The 22,055-nt window shown below is 33.8% G+C and overlaps 1 protein-coding gene across 1 annotated transcript; it reads left to right on the top strand.

Moving 5' to 3' along the window:
• The first annotated feature begins 8,781 nt into the window (after window positions 1–8,781).
• LOC111917495 (vacuolar-sorting receptor 6) lies at window positions 8,782–16,462 on the top strand. Its single transcript, XM_023913176.3, has 12 exons — window positions 8,782–9,394; window positions 13,267–13,962; window positions 14,320–14,408; window positions 14,613–14,682; window positions 14,756–14,839; window positions 14,965–15,041; window positions 15,120–15,201; window positions 15,384–15,466; window positions 15,563–15,626; window positions 15,703–15,831; window positions 15,924–16,027; window positions 16,335–16,462. The coding sequence occupies exons 1-12, from the start codon at window positions 9,073–9,075 to the stop codon at window positions 16,452–16,454; spliced, it is 1,920 nt and encodes a 639-aa protein (XP_023768944.1). The 5' UTR covers window positions 8,782–9,072; the 3' UTR covers window positions 16,455–16,462.
• Window positions 16,463–22,055: the final 5,593 nt, after the last annotated feature.

The raw sequence follows: 22,055 nt of genomic DNA, 5'->3' as shown, positions 1-22,055 counted from the left end.
TGCCTCAGCTCACGCAACTGCAACTCAATCTCTAACTCATGCCGCCTAGCGGCCTCCTGCAACTCCAACAAGGTCTCGCACCTCTGCGCAGACACAAACTGTCTGATGTCCCTCTTGAGCATGCTCAGATATCGAGACATCTGAGCCTGCTCCGAAGCGAACTTTGGGCAAAACATCGCCCTCTCAGTGAACATCCTGGTGATCTCAGTCACCGACTCCGAATCCTGCTTCAGCTCAAGGAACTCTTGAGCCAATCTCTCCCTCTCAACTCGCGGAACATAGCGAGTACTGAACATCTCCCTGAACTGATCCCATGAAACCGTAGCCCTCTGCGCATCTGAATATGACCCCGTGGTCAATCTCCACCAATCCTTCGCCCCGAGCCTCAACAGGTTCAGAGCACACCTCACCCTCTGATCAGCAGGGCATGAACACGTGAAGAAACACCCCTCCACGTCTGATAACCATCTCATAGCGACAATCGGGTCCTGAACTCCATCAAAGGTGGGAGGCTTCGTATTGTCGAAGTCCCGATACTGAAAGCCCCGACCAGCTCCTCCCCCTGCCGTTGCTACAGCTGCTATAGCCACCGCGGCAGCCGTCTCCGTGAGAGCCGCATAGCGCTCATCAAAATACTCAACCATGGCGGTCTTGATCGACCCAAACAGCTCCGGCAACTCAGCCCAGAACAACTCAGCAATCTCATCACGCAGGATCTCACGAATCCTCGCATCCAACTTGCACGTGCTCATCTGACCGATAACCTCGGGCGGTACTGACCCGCCCGGAACTCCCTCTCCTGCTCCCGATCCTAATCTGGATCCACTCTCATCATGCCTCGGAATCTCCATACTGAAAAAACACCACACAAAATCTCAGACTCTTCCCACTATCCTGGGATCAAACTCTCTCAACCCAACCCTAGAGATCATGGTTTCCCTGATACGCGTATGGGTCCTGTGCTTTCAGTAGTACGGGCCCATACTACCTTCCACACCTACCCATATTTGTATGAAGTACTACCACAACACCCTAGAGAAACATGCATAATAACTCTCAACCCTCACCACTAGAGGAACACTGAAAATCTCCCACAAGGAAACCCTAGGCTACAGGCATCACAAATCAGGCAACATTATCATGAAATCCTGAAGATCCCTAGCCTATCACTAGCATGCTGTTCTATCAAAGCTCAAAAACAAATAACATGCATGGTATTTTGGGGGTTACTTACTGGCTCCGGCTGATCGTACCTCCGCGTCCTCCTTTACTCATTTTGAAAACCATTTTAAACTCTCTTTTGAAAACTCTCCTCGATTTGAGACTGGAGTCACACGAGTGTTTCTCCAATTCACTCAAACCAAGGCTCTGATACCAACTTGTAACGACCGAAAAATACAACCAATTTAAATTTTTTCAAAAACAACTCGATTCCATTAAATCATTACAAAAAGGTTTTCAATACAAAACATTTAGCGTATTCCCAGAATCACATTACTACAAAATCATGAGGAGCGGTACGATCACGCCTTTGCCTGGCCACGGTCTCCTGAAGAACTTGAAAAACATAAAACCACAACTGTAAGCCCGAAGATATCCCCAAAATACCAACCACATATACCATACACGCATAACATGCCATAACATATCCGGTCACAGAACAGCCATGCACTTCGGGTCTACTGTGTGACTGGTCCGCCGCACCGGCCAACAGTCCACCTGGTCCACCCTCCGAGTCTAGCCATAAACCTCGAGTCTGCAGTGTGATTGGTCCGCCCTCACCGGGCCTTCAATCCACCTGGTCCACTCTCCGAATGTATCCACATACAACGAGTCTGCAGTGTGATTGGTCCGCCCGCACCGGGCCTTCAATCCACCTGGTCCACTCTCTGAGTCTACAGTATGACTGGTCTGCCCGCACCGGGCCTTTAGTCGGCCTGGTCCACTCTCCGAGCCTCGGCGCGTTTGGTCCGCCCTCTTGGGGCCTACAGCCTATCCGGACCGCTCGCTGGGCCTACGGGACAACCGGTCCGCCCTGGGTATCTTGGCCTACAGCACAAAGCAAGACCCGCCTCAACCCAACTCCAGTCCAAACAACCATGTGCACATGTACATACAATCACATAGAAATTCACAGTCAACAAGCAGATCAAATAGATCACATAACATATCATCATCCTAACCAGGATACCGACCTAACCGGTCACTAGCATAGCATCACCCTATCTCTCAGGATACCGATCTCAATCAGGTCTCTAACATATACCATCCTAGCTATCAGGATGCAAACATATCAAAGCAACAACATAACAACAACTACCCGGATCTCAATCCGATAAGGGCCGGCCTTGGTGCCGTAGACCATGTTGATATAGTGAGGATAACTCACCTCGATACTGCCGACTGAACAGATAACCCAAGCTGCTCCGATCACTGATACGATCTCCACCACTGGACAACCACCACGACACTGAACTCAAAACAATAACCAACAATTACCAAAATGCCCCTGGAAACCACTGGTGAACCTTCGGACAAGGTCAAAGTCAACCCCTGACTGACTCTACTCGCCGAGTCAACCCGATGACTCGCCGAGTCCCCAAGCTCAGAACTTCCCTCAATCCGCGACCTAACTCGCCGAGTCACCCCGAGACTCGCCGAGTCCAACAACTCTGAGTCCACTCACACACAACTCACCGAGTCATCCCTTGACTCACCGATTCTCGACTCAACCAGAAAATATTGGGACTCTTCGACAAGACTCGCCGAGTCTAAGGCTATCTTCAACCTACTCGCCGAGTTGTTCTTCCAACTCGTCGAGTTCCAGCTCATCTTCAAGCAACTCGTCGAGTCTACCCATGTGACTCGCCGAGTACCACCGGTCTGAATCCATACAGAAGCATTCCAGGACATGCAATTGATCCAAAACATAGATCTAGCCTCCTACAACCCATCCATCACGTAAAGTGGCAAACTTTACGTGAATCCAAAGAGATCTAGGCCTTTTCACTGTAGGGCTAGGGTTTGGGACATGATAGCTTCACTACACACTCAAACATAGGGACTTTCAGGCATTCCAACCCTTCTCCATTCCAGATCTGAGGTAGCAACCTCAGATCTAACCTCTAAACTCCAATACACCAAAAGATAAGCTCCCCACAAACCCCAAAATGATGAATCCATAAGAGTAACAGCCCAAGGACGAGATATTACCTCAAAAGAACGCCCCAACTACAATGGAACTCGAATCCAAGCAAAGCCCCTTGCTCCAAGCCTCCTACCCTTCAAGATTTCCTCAACAATTGCTTCTCCAAGCTTCCTAATGCAATATGATCACTCACACACGAAGGCTAAGGGTTTATGGACTTGAGGATGAGTAAAGAGGCTGGGGGAATGAATGTTATGTTCTTTATATAGGGCTCAACCCTGAGAATTAGGGTTTTCTCCACTCAGCGCCTACTCGCCGAGTCCACCTTACTGACCCACCGAGTCGGCCACTTAACACGCGACCAAGTCGCGACCCTACTCGCCGATTCCACCCATGGACTCACCGAGTTCCCTTCCAATTTTTCTCTATTAGCCCTTCAACTATACTCTTGCTATTTCGGGATGTTACAAGAGCGCCCAAATCTGACTTCGTATGAGGAAGTTATGATTTTCTGAAGTTTCGACTTGGCAGTATGCAGCCTGAATACTCGATTTGAGATCGAGCGGTTTTTTGCCGAAACAATCTAAACGAGAATCGAAGATCTCGTTGTTAGTAGCGAAACGATGAAAAGTTAGGCAAGAACGGACATCAAACGAAGAAGTTATGAATTTATAACGAAGTTTTCCTTTTCGGGCCTACTAAAAATAAATAATAAAAAATAAAAGTCAAAATTAGCCGATGGCGTCTAAATGAAAGTTGTAGAGTATGGTTTCACCTACGTGTGGATATAAAGAACAACGAAAACGAAGCTCGTATGCGAAAGTTATGCAATTTAGAAGTTTAACGAGTCAAATTACGCCGAGCGTAATTTGAGTACGCCCAACGTACTCAGAAGGGTGCAAGTTGCCTGACCAATACTCGAGTGCCACCAAATGACGCATGCAGTGACGTCAAAGTACGCCCAACGTAACCAAGTTACGCCCAACGTAATTGGAAATTACGCCCAGCGTAATCCTAGACCCAGCAGCCTATAAATAGAAACCGAGATCAACCATTTTCTCTTGTTCAAACTCTTTCTTCTCTCTAGTTTTTGCCTTGATTTGCGTGCCAATCATATCCCGAAGCCCCGGTATCATTCCCGAGCCCCGAAGCAAGATCCGAAGCCCCAAGGATCCCGAAGAGCGTTATTCCCGAGCCGAAGCTCTGCCCGCGAGGAGTCCGATTTTTGTGAAGATCCTCCAGATCTATCAAAGTATACTACTTCTGCAAGCCGTAGTGTTGTCCGATCATCTTCTGATCAGGTGAGTGTGTAGTCACTTTCTTCTAACGCATAATTATGAAGTATTTTATATAAAATACATGTTATGTGTATATTTTGTTTTTATATGTGTGAATGTATATTCTTTCTTCTATCTTATAGATCTGATTTATTCTCTATGAAATACGTGTTATGTATATGTGCCTCATCTATTATGTGGAATATGTATTGATTGAACATGCTATATTGGTTTTAAACTATGTATATAAATATATATATATTTATCTACTAATATGTTGGGTAGAACATGGGTAGATAGTTTATGTGTGATAAACAAATGAGAGGCCTCGGTGTTGTTTTTGATTCAGTCATCTAGCGGAGTTTAGATGACGACCACAAACTTTTCTAGACAGTCCTGTGGAACGCTAGCAGGTTCGCCACCTATAGGTGTTAATGAACTTGGGTGTTCATTCGCTGTACTCCATCCCCCTCATGGTTGCCTTATTTGACATATATTGTCGGGAAACCCCCGAATGCATGTGTTGTCACCCCGATGAAATATTCTAAGACTAGGTCCCTTGTGTTAGTTGTTTTAGGGACGTAAAGTGAGAATAACGGGAATGGGTAATTGGGTTACTGTTGGTTGGTGGAATTAAATATAATTATTTATTGTGGGTTGAAAACCCTATATGCTCACCAGGCTCCCAAGCCTGACCCACTCAGTTTTATTTGTATTACAGGAAGTGGCGCAAGGGCATAAGATGGATGAATCATCAAGTTGTTTTGTTTGCAAGTCTGTATATGTATATATTTGTTGAACGACTTGTAATGTTATCGTTTATGCTTTATGGTCTGTATCGGAACATAACATCCCGAGTTTTGATTATATAATGAAAATACATTTCTTGATGAAATGCTTTGGTAAATATTATTTTATCATACTTTGTTTTTGGGAACAAATTCCGCAACTCTTTCAAATCAAAAGGATTTACTCTGAAATTATTCTAAAAGCATAAATGAAAATCGGTCTTTTTTGGCCGAGATTTTGGGGATGTCACATTAGAGTACACCGGTGAACACATCGTCCACAACACCTACAGGTTGCAAGCCTGCTAGTGTTCCACTGGACTGTCTAGAATAGTCCGTGGTTGTCATCCATACTCTGCTGAATGACGGGGCCATCGTTTGGGAAAAGGCTTCTCACATCGTTCACCTCTCACCCTCACCTCGTGGTCTATAACACCTCTCAACTCATCGTCTAACTCATATTCCATCTATTATATCTACCCATGTTTTATCCCAACATTTTCGTAGGTATAAAATACATATATAGTTTATATCGTTTAAAACGTGTATAAAATCGTTTGGGAAAAGGCTACTTATTTGAAAACTTTTAACGATTATAAAAATATTTTTAGGAAATATTTTAGTTAAATTGAAATTACAATTTAGTTTTTGCATCTATCACTACAATTTATCACTTTTAATTATTTAAAAAATATTCTTTGGTTTTTTAAGTGGAACTGAAATTTATATTTAAGTTGACATTGCAATGTTATATTTAAAATAACAATTTAAGTATTTTGTCCAATCTGTTAAACATTTGTAGCTTTAAACTGATAATGGTTTACACACAACAACATATTAAATCTAATAATTTCAGTATAATATGTTAAAAGTTAAAGACATAACTTTATAAGTAGAAGTAATGATATTATTTTAAAATTGAAATTTAGTATATTTATGATTACACTTTAGGTTTGATATTTATTTAACCTTATTAACCAACTTATAATCATTATTAGGAAAACACTACAATTAATAACTTTTAACTATTTACAAAATATTCTTTGGGTTGTTTAAGTTAAATTAAAATTTATATTTAAGTTGACTTTATAATGTTATATTCAAATTAATAATTTATGTATTTTATACAAATTGTTCCAAAATTATATCTTTAAAATGATAATGATTTACATCCAACAATATATTAAAACTAATAAATTAAGTATAATATGTTAAATTTGAAAAACATCACTTAATAAGTAGAAGTAAAGATATTATTTTAATATTTAAATTTATTTTATATATGATTACACTTTAGGTTTGATATTTATTTAAACTTATTAACCAACTTATAATTATTATTAGAAAGAAATTGAAAAGTCATGGAAGTTTCAAATGAATGTAGTGAAAGGAAAAATGCATGAGAGTTTCAAATAAATGTGGTGAAAAGAAAAATGTTTCCTTTATAATATAATATGATATGATGATACGATGATATGATATGATATGATATGATATGATATATATATATATATATATATATATATATATATATATATATATATATATATATATATATATATATATATATATATATATATATATATAAGGTCCGGTTCCGGTGATGACTCTTTTTTCGGTGACGACACCTTAAAAATTGAAAAAAAAATACAAGTCATAAAATCGAACATAGTACTATATTGGAGAGAAAAGAAAATTGGAAAATATTTTTTAGATCATTAAAATTGAATCATGGATCATAAAAAGTGAATCGTGGATCATAAAAATGATTCACACTTCAGTTTTAATGATCCCAAATTTTTTTCCAATTTTTTTTCTCTTTAATATAGTACTATGCTCGATTTTATGATTTGTATTTTTTTTTTAAAATTTCAATTTTTTAAAAGTTGTCCTCACGAGTACTCATCGAAAAAAGAGTCCTCACATAATCCAAATTCTCTCTCTCTCTCTCTCTCTCTCTCTGTGTGTGTGTGTGTGTGTGTATATATATATATATATATATATATATATATATATATATATATAAATATATATATACTTGTTTATTGTATACTTGTGTCATAACAATTAGAACATCGATTAATCTAAAGTTGAGAAGATGAAAAGTTGAAAGAGAGATAATAGAATATTTCTAATCTCTATATTTATTAACAAACTTCAAACATACAAAAGATTATAAACAAGAAGGAAAACTAACAAGCCTCTATAACCAAGGTTGCAAAAAACGTTCGATGTTAGTTAGTCGGTGGACCGGGGTCAAAGGATTAATTGGCTAGACAGAGATTAATCGGGTACCATAAATTGGTAATTTGTTGAATTTTAAAAAAAAAAATATGACTAATATCATATCAAAGTTCATAAATACCACTAATAAGATAACAAAATAGGTTAATATGATTAATATAATACTAATCATGCCTCAAATAGTTTCCATTTAGATAAAACTTCTTCAAAATGTTAAAATTTCATCGTTTTATAATGTTTCACTCATTATGTATGCATGGATTAATCGGTAGGCGCCGTCTAATTGGTTAGGGATTAATTGGAGATTAATTGGGACCTAATCGGGATTTTTACAACAGTGTCTATAACTAATACATAACTAACCAACAACTCTCTAACAACTTCTAACTAATTATTGTTGACGTGTGCGGAGTCCACAGATGATTTTCGGTAGGAAGATTTTTAGTAAATATATCATCCATGACTAGGTTTTGGTCTTGTTATAATGCTACTCGGTTCGATTGTGAGTTAGTTCGGTTATTCGGCTCAAGGTCTTTACCTGGAATTTGGTCTTGTTGGGGTGGTACACGACCATCATGTAACCCATATTCAATGGTTTTTTGTTTCAAATAAGCAAGGTTACCGATATAACCTATAATATACAATCATAGTGATAGTTTTTTAAAAGATGAAAAGTTGAAGTACTGAATTGTGTAAAAAGTTGTTTAGTAACTAAATATGTAGACGGATATAATACATTACCCTCTCAAGTCATGATTTTAAAGTTTATTATTATATTGTATATATTTAAACTCCATGATATAAATTTATAAAAAGTAAATTAAACCATTACTTGAGACAATATTACCAAAATTTTCAATTATGATGTCTAATTTTATGATAACCATGTTCACTTATTGGCCATTATGGACCACCAAGTATTATATCCATTACCATGTTAACTCTGTTATTATTTAAAATCATTTGGCTATAGACGTTGGTATAATTTGAGGGATTCCAAACGATGTTTACCATACATGCATCATAGTTGGATCATCACTAGGTTGTATTGTCAATTACCCTTTATAAAGGTTATTCAACACATTGGATTTTTCTGATAACCAAACACTCTATATCATTAAATTTTGTTATAGTCATATAAAACCAAAGACAAGTTCATCTTTCACGTCAATTTACATCTCACAACGACTTGACTCGAGTCTTGAGTTGACTCCACATATGGTCTATGCATAAAATTTCAAAAAAGCAATTGTAACTTTCTTGAATATTCAAATTTTGCCTCGAATGTTGTGGACAATATATATATTTAGAGTGAAGCAAGGGGTAATAGAAAAGTTTTATACAAGTTAGAAAGTTGCAATCGAAGTAGTTGCGATTGACTCCTTCCACCACCTTTCAATCTTCCATCTCCCGTTTCCTTTACGCCATTAAACAACACCTGCAAAACTATTTTCTCTCCTTTTAAGTCTACTCTTGACTTCCCTTAACTTAATTTCCACAATAACCAATTCTACCATACACATAAATACCCTTCTCCTCTTCTTCTACATATCTTTTCACTTCTACATCGGATTCATTTCTAGTTTCTGAATCTCTTTGCTGGAATCGGAATCAGATGAAGATGGGGGTGGCGAAGGTAGGTTTGGAATTGATGATTATGATGATGATGATTATAGGGGTGATTATGAAAGAAACGGAAGGGAGATTTGTGGTTGAGAAGAGTAGTATAAGTGTTCTGTCGCCGATTGATCTCCGATCAAAGCATGATGCAGCGATTGGTAATTTTGGGGTGCCGGATTACGGTGGTTCTATGGTGGGTACGGTGGTTTATCCTCAGAAATCCGACTCTGTTTTTGGTTGTTCAAAGTTTGAAGGCGATAATCCTTTCAAATCGAAGTCTGCTTCAAGGCCCACTATTCTTCTGCTTGATCGTGGAGGTAAATCGATGTTTGAATTTTGCTTTAAGTTTTCTCATTCGTAGGATTGCATATTCCATATGAAAATTTAGTTTTATTTTTGTTAAATGAATATTTTTAATATTTTATTGTTTTATAATATTATATTAAGGTCAAACAAAATATTTAATTTGTTTTCTTAGATAGAATTATCACCACAAAGATAGTCAAAATAAACATGTTGGATAGGTTAGGTAATATGTTATATAGGTAAGGCGGGTTAGGTTAACAAATTGAATTTAATTTTCATAAATAAACAAAATACGTGTCATTAGAAAAAAAAATATTCATATGATGATTAATTTTTTTAATTCGTTAAGTAATATAGAAAGCTATAAATATTCAATTTATGGATATGCTTAGATGATCTATGCAATTTGACTCAGTTTTTAGTATACTTCTAGCAAATATATATATATATATATATATATATATATATATATATATATATATATATATATATATATATATATATATATATATATATATATATATATATATATATATATATATATAGGTTCAGGTTCATTTGAGACAATTCTAATTTTGTGAGACCGTGAGATCAAATCTAAAAATTTTGTGAGACCGTGAAACCAAATCTAAAAATAATTTTAAAATGCAAAATAAATGGAAAAATCCAAAAACTCTTTTTTTAAATATTATTTTCGGAACTTGAATTAACTAAAAAAAATCCCGTTTTTTTTTTTAAAATACGTGAAATATTCTAAATAGAATTTTACACTGACATATTCTAAAAAATAATTTTAAAATGCAAAATAAATGGAAAAATCTAAAAAAATTCTTTTTTTAAATATTATTTCGGAACTTGAATTAACTAAAAAAAATAAAAAAATGCGTCTCACAAAATTAGGCCGTTTCACATTATATATATATATATATATATATATATATATATATATATATATATATATATATATATATATATATATATATATATATATATATCTTAGCGAAAACTGTATATGACCCGAATATGTAAAGTGGTCCGATTTTCGGTTACTGGAATTTTTATTTTTCAGTTTTGTAGTTCTAGGTGGCTCTGGAATTAATCACATTGTAATACAAAAGAACTTAAATATAAAGTGAACTGAACCGAACTATATAGAAACCGGATATGCAAATTGGTTTTATTCTCGGTTCCTTGAATGTCCATTTTTGGTTTCGTTTTTTTCAACCGATCACATCCTTATTTTAGACTATAGTTAATAAAAATAATGTTTGATACAAATAACTAGTAAGGTAGTTGCAAAGTAAAAAATAGCATAAAAAGATATGTAATAGATAATTTAAAATTTAACAAATATATAATATATTATGTTATATTAAAGTAAATAACAAATAATAATATTTATTATTAAATAAAATTTATGTATCATATATCATATTCGCAATAAGTGTGCTTTTTAGATTCAGTTTCTCCTTTTAATAAATTGTGATATCGACACTTATTTTTTGTCTTTTTAGTTGCATTATGGTTTTTTATTTTGTTTTGTATTACAAAACATGGCTTTAAAAATTAAGTTGATAATTATGCAACGGATCCTATTCAATTAACAATGTAATAACTCTACGGTATAAAATCGTGATTTATGACAGAAACCATCAAATCAAAAAGATTATAAAAGCACATTCTACAACATACCACTATTTGAATCAAAGGTTTATTTTATGTTATATCACACAAAATAAAAACTTCATTTGTAATTAATAAATTTAAAATATAAAGATAAAAAAAGTTATGAAAAAAAAGTAAAATAAATTAATAATTTTTTTTTTATTAAAATAGAAAGTGAAGTTGTTTTTTCTAACATGTGCCCTAAGAGCACATATAAGAAGTATTAATTATGAAAAATATTACCATAATTAAATTCAAAATACATTTATTATGGAAATTATTAATATATTTTACATTTAATTATGGTAATATTTCTTATAACTAATGTATTTTACGTTTAATTATGATAATATTTTTCAATAATTAATACTTCTTGTATGTGCCCTTAGGGCACATATTAGAAAATCCCTTTATCTTTTATTGCTAAATTCTTATCAATTTTATCAACAATCATTCTAATGTTTTATAAAAACAATTTTAATGATTGTCTTGTAAACTTTAACTTTTAGTAAGACTCTGAATATTTAATATTTATTTAAATTTATCAGCAATATTTATTTAAATTTACCAGCGATAAAGAAAAGGGAATCCCTATGCTTTCATTTTATGGCCATTTTGATCCTAAAATGATTTGGTTAATTATTCTTTAAGTTTTGGTTGAGAGGCCATTTTGTAAAAAGAAATGACCTAAGTTGTAACCTTTTGCCAACCACAAAATCAATTTTATAAGAAAATACAATTATAAGGATTATCCACGAAAAACAAGATTGTACTAAAAGTGTAATTTCTACTAAATTATAATAAATTATAAAAGTATTCTAATTTAAACTATTTTTAATTTACTAAAGAGCTGAGCAGTAAACTGTGAATTTGGTTGGTCCAAAATTTTCAACTTTACGATCTATGTTAAATTTAAATTTTGATGTTTTATACTGGTCAAAAAAAAAAAAAAACATGAAACAATAAATCACCCTTCAATATTATTTTTAATTATTTTTTCGTTTTACTTTTATTATTATTATTGTTATTGAAAAGAATTAGGCACGACAATCCCCCACCTCCCTCTCTCTCTCTCTCTCTCTCTCTCTCTCTCTCTCTCTCTCTCTCTCTCTCTCTCTCTCTCATAAAACACCACCCAATTCATCTTCTCTAACATGTCTCTACCCCCACCTTAAACTGTCGCTCGCTGACATGCCACCTCCATCTTCTCCTCTCTCTTGAAATCTCGGGGAAGATTGTTAGGTTCAGAGAGAAGTTCAGGGTTTTCGATTTGCAACAAAAAAAGCTTTAAATCTGGATCAGATGGATCCTTTTAAACCCCAATCGCAACAAAATCGCCAATGGAGACACCGCCTTCCACCACCACCAATCTCTTTCCAGACGCTAGACCAAAACAAAGCAAAAAGTCGATGTGCCATCTCCTCTAATAGATTCAGATATGATAAGATTGAATTTCGTATTCATAAAATCTATTAGATTTATTTCAAAGTCAATTTCTAATCAAAAGAAAAGGAAAGAACAAGTGGATTCTAATACACTCAAGATCTTCTTCCATTGTTTTATCTATGAAGTTGTAATTTTCAATGACTTCGTTGATGTTAATGCTATGGAACATTATAGTTTTATCGTTGCCATATGTTTAATTGGCAAATTTCTATAAACAATTCACCAAATTACATAAACAATATCTCTCTTTAAAATACAGTATTTAGATATGTACGGAAAAAAAATCCCAAAGTAAGATAAGTTAAAATGTAAGTTCTTTTTTTTTTTTTTTTTTTTTTTTTTTTTTTTGGGAAAATTGCAAAAATAACAAGGTACTTACATATATTTTTTGTTACATATGATAGCATCGTAGCAACCTCCTTACATTTCCTTACCCAACAAAACAATATACAACTTGATACTTGTAAAATGTTCACAAAGTGCATGTTATCACCCATAAAAGGAAAATAAAACGATAATATGTTGACGTAAGTACATTGTTATGTGTAACAATTTATAAGTACATTGCTATAATTAGTTTAAATATTACTTTTATCGTAAAAAAAATGTAATTATATTGTTATTATTGGTAAAAAAATACAAGTACAATGTTATTATGGGTACATAATCAATGTCCATTGCCTATATCGATAAAAAAAAGTGTAAAGTACTTTAACATTGTTATTTCCTACAATTTTCCGTTGTTTATTTAATCTTATAACTTCAATCGCAGATTGCTATTTCGCCTTGAAGGCATGGAACGCACAACAAGCCGGTGCATCTGCAGTACTAGTAGCTGACAACACAGACGAACCCCTCATAACCATGGACTCACCGGAAGCAAGCTCAACCGCTGATGACTTCATAGACAAACTCACAATCCCATCCGCCTTAATCCAAAGATCCTTTGGTCAATCCTTAAAAGACGCCTTACAAAAATCCAACCAAGAAGTCCTACTAAAGTTAGACTGGTCAGAGTCCCTACCCCACCCTGACCATAGGGTGGAGTACGAACTATGGACCAATAGCAATGATGAGTGTGGGGCCCGTTGTGACCAACAAATGAATTTTATAAAAAATTTTAAAGGGCACGCGCAAATATTGGAAAGAGAAGGGTACACGATGTTTACGCCACATTATATAACATGGTTTTGTCCTAAACCATTTGTTTTGAGTGATCAGTGTAAGTCGCAATGTATTAATCACGGTCGTTATTGTGCACCGGATCCCGAGATGGACTTTGGTGAAGGGTATAATGGGAAAGATGTGGTGTTTGAGAATTTGAGACAGCTTTGTGTTCATAGAGTTGCTAATGAGACTAATAGGTCTTGGGTTTGGTGGGATTATGTGACTGATTTTCATATTAGGTGTTCTATGAAGAAAAAGAAGTATAGTAAAGAATGTGCTGAAGAAGTCATCAAATCACTTGGTAAGTTATAGTTTTTATTTTTTTCGCTGTGGTATGGTTATTACTTGGTTAAAGTTACAAATTTTGTCCTTTGAAGATTCTCTAATGGTTTTGTCCCTATGGTTTTATCTTGTTACACTTTTTGTCCCTCAAGTTGGCGTCCAAGTGAGGGACGAAAATTTTCTAAAACAAAACATTAGGGCCAAAAACGTTGAAATTATTTCAAATAAATGTAATCCGTTAGTTTGATCCGATCGTAATGATGAAAGCTATAATACACCGTTATCTATATTTACGGGTCTCATTTCATTCGAGATGTGCCCCATAAACAGGATTGATACCAATTTTTGTTTACAAAATTTTATAATGACTTCATAGGATTGTCTACTGAAAAGATACAAAAATGCATGGGTGATCCCGAAGCAGATGTTGAGAATGAAGTGCTAAACATTGAGCAAGAGTCGCAGGTTCTTTTTATTCAATTCAATAAAAAGTTAACTAGAACTTAAGGAGACAAGCTTCATTTTCTTGACTTTCTCATGTAGTCATGTAAATCGTTCTCTATGTATTATGCCTAAAATAAACTTGCATATACAATTTACCAAATTATGTCATGTCCTATTAAAAAGGATACAATACTCGATTCTTAGTTTGTTTTTGTTTATATCCAGCTTGGACGTGGTTCGCGTGGAGATGTAACAATCTTGCCAACTTTGGTCATTAATAACGTCCAATATAGAGGTATTTATTTTCAGTTTTCACCATTTTTCGGGATTGTGGGCTATGTTTAATGTTTTGATTTTATTTTCATAAGGGAAATTGGATAGAACCGGTGTACTTCGAGCAATATGTTCGGGATTTAAGGAGACCACCGATCCTCCTATATGTTTAAGCGGAGGTATAATTTCATTAGTACAGACAGTTCATTCAGTCCAAAAAAAGAAACAATATTTTTTCACATAATACTTACCCCAAGCATACATCATTCATCCAAACAACACTTATAGACCATATATGTTGTAGATCTTGAGACAAATGAGTGTCTTGAGAGGAATGGCGGTTGTTGGATTGACTCACAAAATGGCATAAGCGCTTGCAAGGTAAATATTACCGAAACGCCCACATATCCCCCAAAACGTTTTTTATTTCAAAAACTTTATGATATTTTGTGGTTTTAGGACACTTTTAGAGGAAGAGTATGCGAATGCCCTACGGTGAATGGCGTGCAATATCGAGGAGATGGATATACTTCTTGTGAAGGTATATATATATATATATATATATATATATATATATATATATATATATATATATATATATATATATATATATATATATATATATATATATATATATATATATATATATATATATATATATATATATATATTCTAACAATGGCTTACAACTTGTTTTGTAAATTTGAATGATTTGATTAACAGCCTTTGGAGCGGGGAGATGTACGGTTAACAATGGAGGATGTTGGTCGGATTTAAGGAATGGAAAGAAGTTTTCAGCTTGCTCCGTAGGGTTTCATTTCTTTGACATGACATATAGTTTTGTACTGTGTTTGATATGTACTAGACTGAAACACAAACTGAAGTCAATGTTTGCTTTGTAGGAGTCTAACATAACCGGTTGTAGTTGTCCACAAGGTTTTCGTGGAGATGGTCATACTTGTGAAGGTGAAATCTTTTGCTTACACCACCACATTTCGGTTCTTTTTGAAAACTTTGTCATAAATTTGTTGCAAATGTGCAGATATCAATGAATGCAAGGAAGGTATAGCTTGTCAATGTGATGGGTGTACGTGTAAGGACACATATGGTGGATACGAGTGTAAATGCAAGGGGGACAAACTGTATATCGCTGATCAAGACACGTGTATTGGTAAGAATTTAATACGGGGCCTACAAAATGAAAACAATGCTCTATGAAAATATGCAAACTCGTGGAATAAATTTTTAATTTGGATAATGCAGAACGGAAGGCTTCAAAGTTTGCTTGGTTCATTAGCTTGTTGGTACTAGGAGTGGTGGCGAGTGCGGGTTTAGCCGGTTACATTTTCTACAGATACAGACTAAGGGTATGTATACAGGACATGACATAACAGACTAAGAAGGATATGTATGCAATACATGACATAACATAACATAATAGAACAAACAAAACAAAACAAGTCGCACATGACTTAGAACTAGGACTCACATTGATGTCAACGTGACAAAACTTTATCCCACCCAAAAAAGTAAGACAAGCCTCATCATTGGAAATAGCGTTGTCATGTTCAGTCCAGTCTAGTCCTAGTCCTAGTCCTGAAACCGTGTTCTACAGTATTATAGATTTAAAAGGACTAATTGTATCGATGATTCCATGAATGTTTAATGGAACAGGCATACATGGATTCAGAGATCATGGCGATTATGTCTCAGTACATGCCACTAGACAATCAGCATCCAAATCAAGTGGTTATACATGAAAACGAACCTCTGCATCAAACATCCACCGTATAATCCATAAGGTAGATCGATTATCTGATTTCTAAAATCATGTTTTCCTTGGTTTCTTCTTACAAAAGCTTAACTTGTGATGAATGATAGAAGAAATACGGCATCCATGGGAGAATTTTCAGAGCACAAACGAAGACATGAAATATACGGATATACAGATAGTTAGTGAGATGTAAATGTGTTATTAAGAAGTCATACCAAATTTTTAAATGGAAACACCTGAAAATCCTATACATAATAATTACGATATTAAAACTCCATACTTTAGTCGATGATTTGAGAAAATTTCATTCACGAAAGAGTTCATGGAATTAAATTGTTTATAACAAAATACGACTGTTGTAAAAGAAAAGGAAATACCGATAAGATCATGAAAGAACCAATATGACATCGACAAATCTTGAAAATTTTATTATTGAACAATTTACATTTCAGGCTAGGATAATGAGATTTATAATTTTGGGCCAAACCATTTTTTTTTGCCCTTCAAATAAGTATATGGGCTTTCTTGTAAAGATTTTGATCCATATTCCAAAAAGGTAAAAAAATTAAGTATATTTTATAGAGTATAAAAATTAAGAGGGTGTTTGGATAAATGCATTTTTAGCTTAATTAACTTATTGTTTATTGCTTATTGTGGTGGGAATAAGCATTTTTTTAAAATGTGTTTGGATTAGTTTATTGCGGTGGGAATAAACAATAAGCAATAAGCATTTGAAGTGTTTGGCAAATAAAACAGCTTATATGAGTAAAATGACTAATAAGCAATAAGCAATAAGCAATAAGCATTACCCCCCTTGCTTATTAAAATCAGCTTATTTAGCTTATTCCCACCGCAATAAGCTAATTTTTTAAGCATCTTATCCAAACACTTAAATTAGCTTATTGTGGTGAAAATAAGCAATAAGCAATAAGCTGTCATTTTTTTCCCTATCCAAACACCCTCTAACTATCTAAAACACAAAAATAGTCGTATTATTTGTCTGTTTGGAATAGGACCAAAAAATTTTGTTATCAAACTGGTAACTAGATTTTGATGGATTTTGAAAACTAGAATTAAAAAAGAAGAAAAGAAAATCTTCTTTTGGAAGTTCAAGTTTAAAGATTTTACCCTATAACAAAAAGTTTATAATCCAAAAGTTATTTCATTTACCTATAAGTTCTGGGTGTTATATTTTATATAATTTCATATATCAAAAGCTTACCCTTATTTTTGTCGTATACTTGTACAAAAATAAAAACCACATAACTACCACCTATTTTCATCAGCCTATCAGTGGTAACAAAGTGGCAACAAGAAAAGTAATTTACTCCTATTAATAAATGTATTTAAGCATTTTTGGCCATAAAAAAGTCACCATCTTGCAACCAAATTTCTCACGAACCAAAATATTGGTGTTTATGATTATGAAGTTTTTCAATAGTTAGAAATAGAGGATTTTTCTTTCTTTATCAATATCGTTTCAAAGACACCCTACAAGGCAAAGAAAATGACACTAAATAATTTGTACATGAAGTGTATGAGTGATAACTTGCATGCGTAAGTAATACAATGAAGTGTCAATGACAATGAGTTGAGTTGCCCCCATTGGCCCATTCAGTTATTTCATAAGAATGCCAAAATTGACTTTCATAATATAGTCCAAATGAGTGTTTAAGCCTCTATAACTTATAGTTTAAGGTTAAATTATGGTTGTTAAATGCTATTCAATACTTACGATGTAACTTAAGGACATGTACATAATGCATCTTTAGATTTTAATAGCTTGGAATGCTTAATAATAGCATTACAGCATCCCGAAACTATTTTCGAAAACGCAAAGGTTGCATTTGCATATAACTCCTTACCAGTTACTTTTTACTGCTAATATTTTTGTGCAATAATAAATAAAACTATCGTACAAAATAAACACGTTCTTTTTTTTTTTTGTTAATAGTTTACAAAGTTTATGAAGAAAAATTTTAATGTTGATGGTTTTTGTGGACTCATTCTTCTTTTGTCCTATATATCATTAACAATATCCACTTTACCCATATATATATATATATATATATATATATATATATATATATATATATATATATATATATATATATATATATATATATATATATATATATATATATATATATATATATATATATATATATATATATATATATATATATATATATATATATATAAATAAAGGTTCAATTGAGAAAAAAAAGTTAAGAATAGAAAAATTAATCTCAGTCACACATTTATTTTGTCGTAAAAAACTTAAGTGTACGGGTGGAAATGACAAGCTATACAGGAGTGTGTTCAAACCAAACATGTTTACTTAAGTTATGCTAATCATTCTTTTAATATATACAAAAACATAGTTTTTTTAAGAAGTTATTTTTATCGAAAATTTATTTTAAATATATTAAAATTCATAATTTTTTATTCTTTATAAATAGACATCATATTAATATAGCTTTAAGATAAAATAACAATTTTTTTATAGGTTCAGCTCTCGTTATTCATAAGTGATAAACATATATTAGATTTTTATTATAGTACATTTGTTATTCACTTATGAATAAAACGTATGATTTTTTTATAGTTTAACTATTATTATTATTATTATTATTATTATTATTATTATTATTATATAACGAGAAATAAAGTTTTCTTATATAAAATTTATTTTTTACATCATCATTCTCTAAATTTTAAAAATCTGATTTTTTGGATAATAAATATATTAATTCGGACATTCTAAAAGAATGTGTTTATGATTATCTTGAAAAAAAAAACAGTAAATTTTGACAAAATACTATAAACATATATTATCAAGATTAATAATTTCTAATGAATACAAATTTTATATGAAAATAATTTTTATATCTTAAAATCAGTAATTACATTCATTCTTAACAAATACGACTATGAAAATGCATAAATGACATTCATTCTGAAAGAATACAAGTAATAATAGTTACCAATTACATTTATTCTTAAAGAACAAAAATGTGAATCCTTAAAAATCAAATAAAAACATTGAAATCTACATAAAACACTAATACGTTTTGATAGAATATTGATGTTAATCCACTCCGATTGGAAAAAAATGCTAATCCATTTTGAACGAATATTGAAGTGCTTCTTCATAATAGAAACACTTGTATCCTATCAAGCTTCTTCTTTAACAATGCATAACCAATCCAACACTGCAACAACCAACAACATGTTAGTAAAAAAATTCAAAACAAAAAAAATCCCAAAACATATTACACATTTTATGATTCAAAAAAAAAAAAAACATACCAATGAAAACCTAAAACCATTCTAACAACCTTGCTACATTCTGAGTGGTCTTGGGTGTATGTGTGTATATGTGTGTCATACTAACTTATAACCACTAACCATCCATTCAAAAAACATATTATAGTAGATTGATTTGATATACATTCTAATATAATCATAGATGAGTGAAAGTATGAGATTCCATTCCATTGAAATACTTGAAAAAAAAATAATTAAATAGTCAAAATCATAGTTAAGTGAAATTACAAAATACTAGCAAGTTTTGTGTTTGGTAATTCCCTGCTTAAGTTCACTTAGAATTCGGGATTCCATTCTTACAGAATTAGAATTCAAGATTCCATTCCGACAGAATTGCTGTCAAAAATGCAGAAATGCACCCTCGGACTCCTTCTTTTTCTAACGAAAATAGATTATAAAATATTACATAAATTCATTTATAAGTTCATTCACTTGTTCTTTTTCTCCACAACACCCTTTTAACCACTAAAATAATCGTACACATTGATTTTTATCATATAAGAAGAAGTAAATTTGATATGAAAATAGTGACAAACTACCTCCGCTTGATGTTGTAGTGATTGAATGTAGTTGATTATTTCATCAAGTACAAGTGCTTTTCCTATAACCTAATACAACAAAAAAGTGAATAATTAGTTTTACAATCATTCTTTTAATCTTTTGATGCCAAAATATCAAAGAAATTGGAATTCATGGTGCACCTTATTACACCCAGGGACCAAATATTGAAGAATTTTCATCCTTCCACTAATCTTTACTTGCAAAATATGCAATTTTCAGTCTCAGCTTCCCACACTAACCCGCACACTGAATTGCTTTATCACAGCCTGAAACAAAAAATATCTAGAATATTAACAAACTGATAGAAACCATCTACATTCTAGATGTAGATAAATGACATCAAGAGTTAAAGCAAAGCCCTGTGTAGGGAAACAAAGAAGGTACTAACATAGAAAAGAAAATAGTTAATGAAGGCTACCCTAGATTATCCACCAATACGAGTCCAACAACCGTTCAATCCACACATAGTCATCTCAACCATATCAAATCACACATGATCAGCAAGTTCGCTTCACCCCCAGTGAATACTATGAACCGAATTGTAGTCTTACATCACTTTCAACCCCAAACAGTCCTACGATCTATCCAAATACTATGAATGTTGTGACCCACTCAGAACCCTTCTCCCATTCCTGTGATGGTGTAAATCATCCTAGAGAATGCTACGAGCCAAGTTGTAGACTTCCAACACTCCCACAACAGCCTACCAACCTAGTGAATGCTACGCCTGCTCTGTAGTCTTACAACACTTCCAGTAACGTCCCAATTTCCAAGACTAAAAATTTCTTTTATAAAACAATACTTAAAACATATTTGTAAATCCATAACCAAATCAGAGTAACAATTTCCAAAACATATGTTCATTATCAGAGTAAAACATCCCAGGCTGCCTAATCTATGGCGTGTGCCATGCGATCACCCCGAGCTCTTTCCTCCGCTACCGGAACTACCTGAAACCAAAGCTGAAAACCGTAAGCATGATGTTTAGTGAGTTCCCCAACCTACCACATACCCTGCATAAACATATACAACATATACTGGGCCATGCCCGCTACATCGGGCATCGCCCACTACAACGGCCTCGCCGCTCCAGGCCCCGCCTGGCTTCGAGCCCCGCTCGGATACAGTTCTGTTTCACTTAGGCCTCGCTTGTCACTGGGCCTCGCCCGCTAACATACACTAACACATAAGCATATCACAACACATAAGCTAACATAAACTAATAAATCTTGTCCTGAGGCCTCGCCTATCTTGGGCCTCGCCCTTGTCCTGCTACTGATGAGTCATGGAACCCCGTCCACACTCCTACTGATAATGAGATACAGGCCTAGCCTACACTCACTCTTTCCCTGACTTGTGCCTCGCCCCTGTTCTGCTGCTAATGAGATGTGGAATACCGTCCACACTCTACTATTGGTAAGATACGGGACCTCGCCCACACTCACCTCCCTACCAGGAACATACATGTATCACGAAGACAACAAGTATAAACTATAATATAAACCATTCCTTGGGCACCCGATCGCTATCATTGGACCTTGGTCCTGAATATCATTCTAGCATATCGCGCCTAGGGCTAACCCCCAGGTTTTCCTACTCATAACTACATGGGTCGACATTGTGGCTGTAGACCCATTCACACAAAGGAAACCTCACTTGGTACTGCTGAACTTACTGGTAACCCCTCTGGATGCTGACCGACAAATCCCTGAACCGCTGCTCCACTAGCT

The sequence above is a fragment of the Lactuca sativa genome, chromosome 2, assembly GCF_002870075.4.
Source record: "Lactuca sativa cultivar Salinas chromosome 2, Lsat_Salinas_v11, whole genome shotgun sequence".
Lineage (NCBI taxonomy): Eukaryota > Viridiplantae > Streptophyta > Magnoliopsida > Asterales > Asteraceae > Lactuca > Lactuca sativa.
Note: the sequence above shows the minus strand (reverse complement) of the source record. Positions and strands in the feature narration are given on the sequence as shown.

Coding starts and splice junctions, on each gene's coding strand:
- LOC111917495 (XM_023913176.3), top strand. CDS start 9,073: ATGAAGATGGGGGTGGCGAAGGTAGGTTTGGAATTGATGATTATGATG. Junction 15,627..15,702: donor AGATGGTCATACTTGTGAAG/GTGAAATCTTTT, acceptor GCAAATGTGCAG/ATATCAATGAATGCAAGGAA. Junction 15,832..15,923: donor TGATCAAGACACGTGTATTG/GTAAGAATTTAA, acceptor TGGATAATGCAG/AACGGAAGGCTTCAAAGTTT.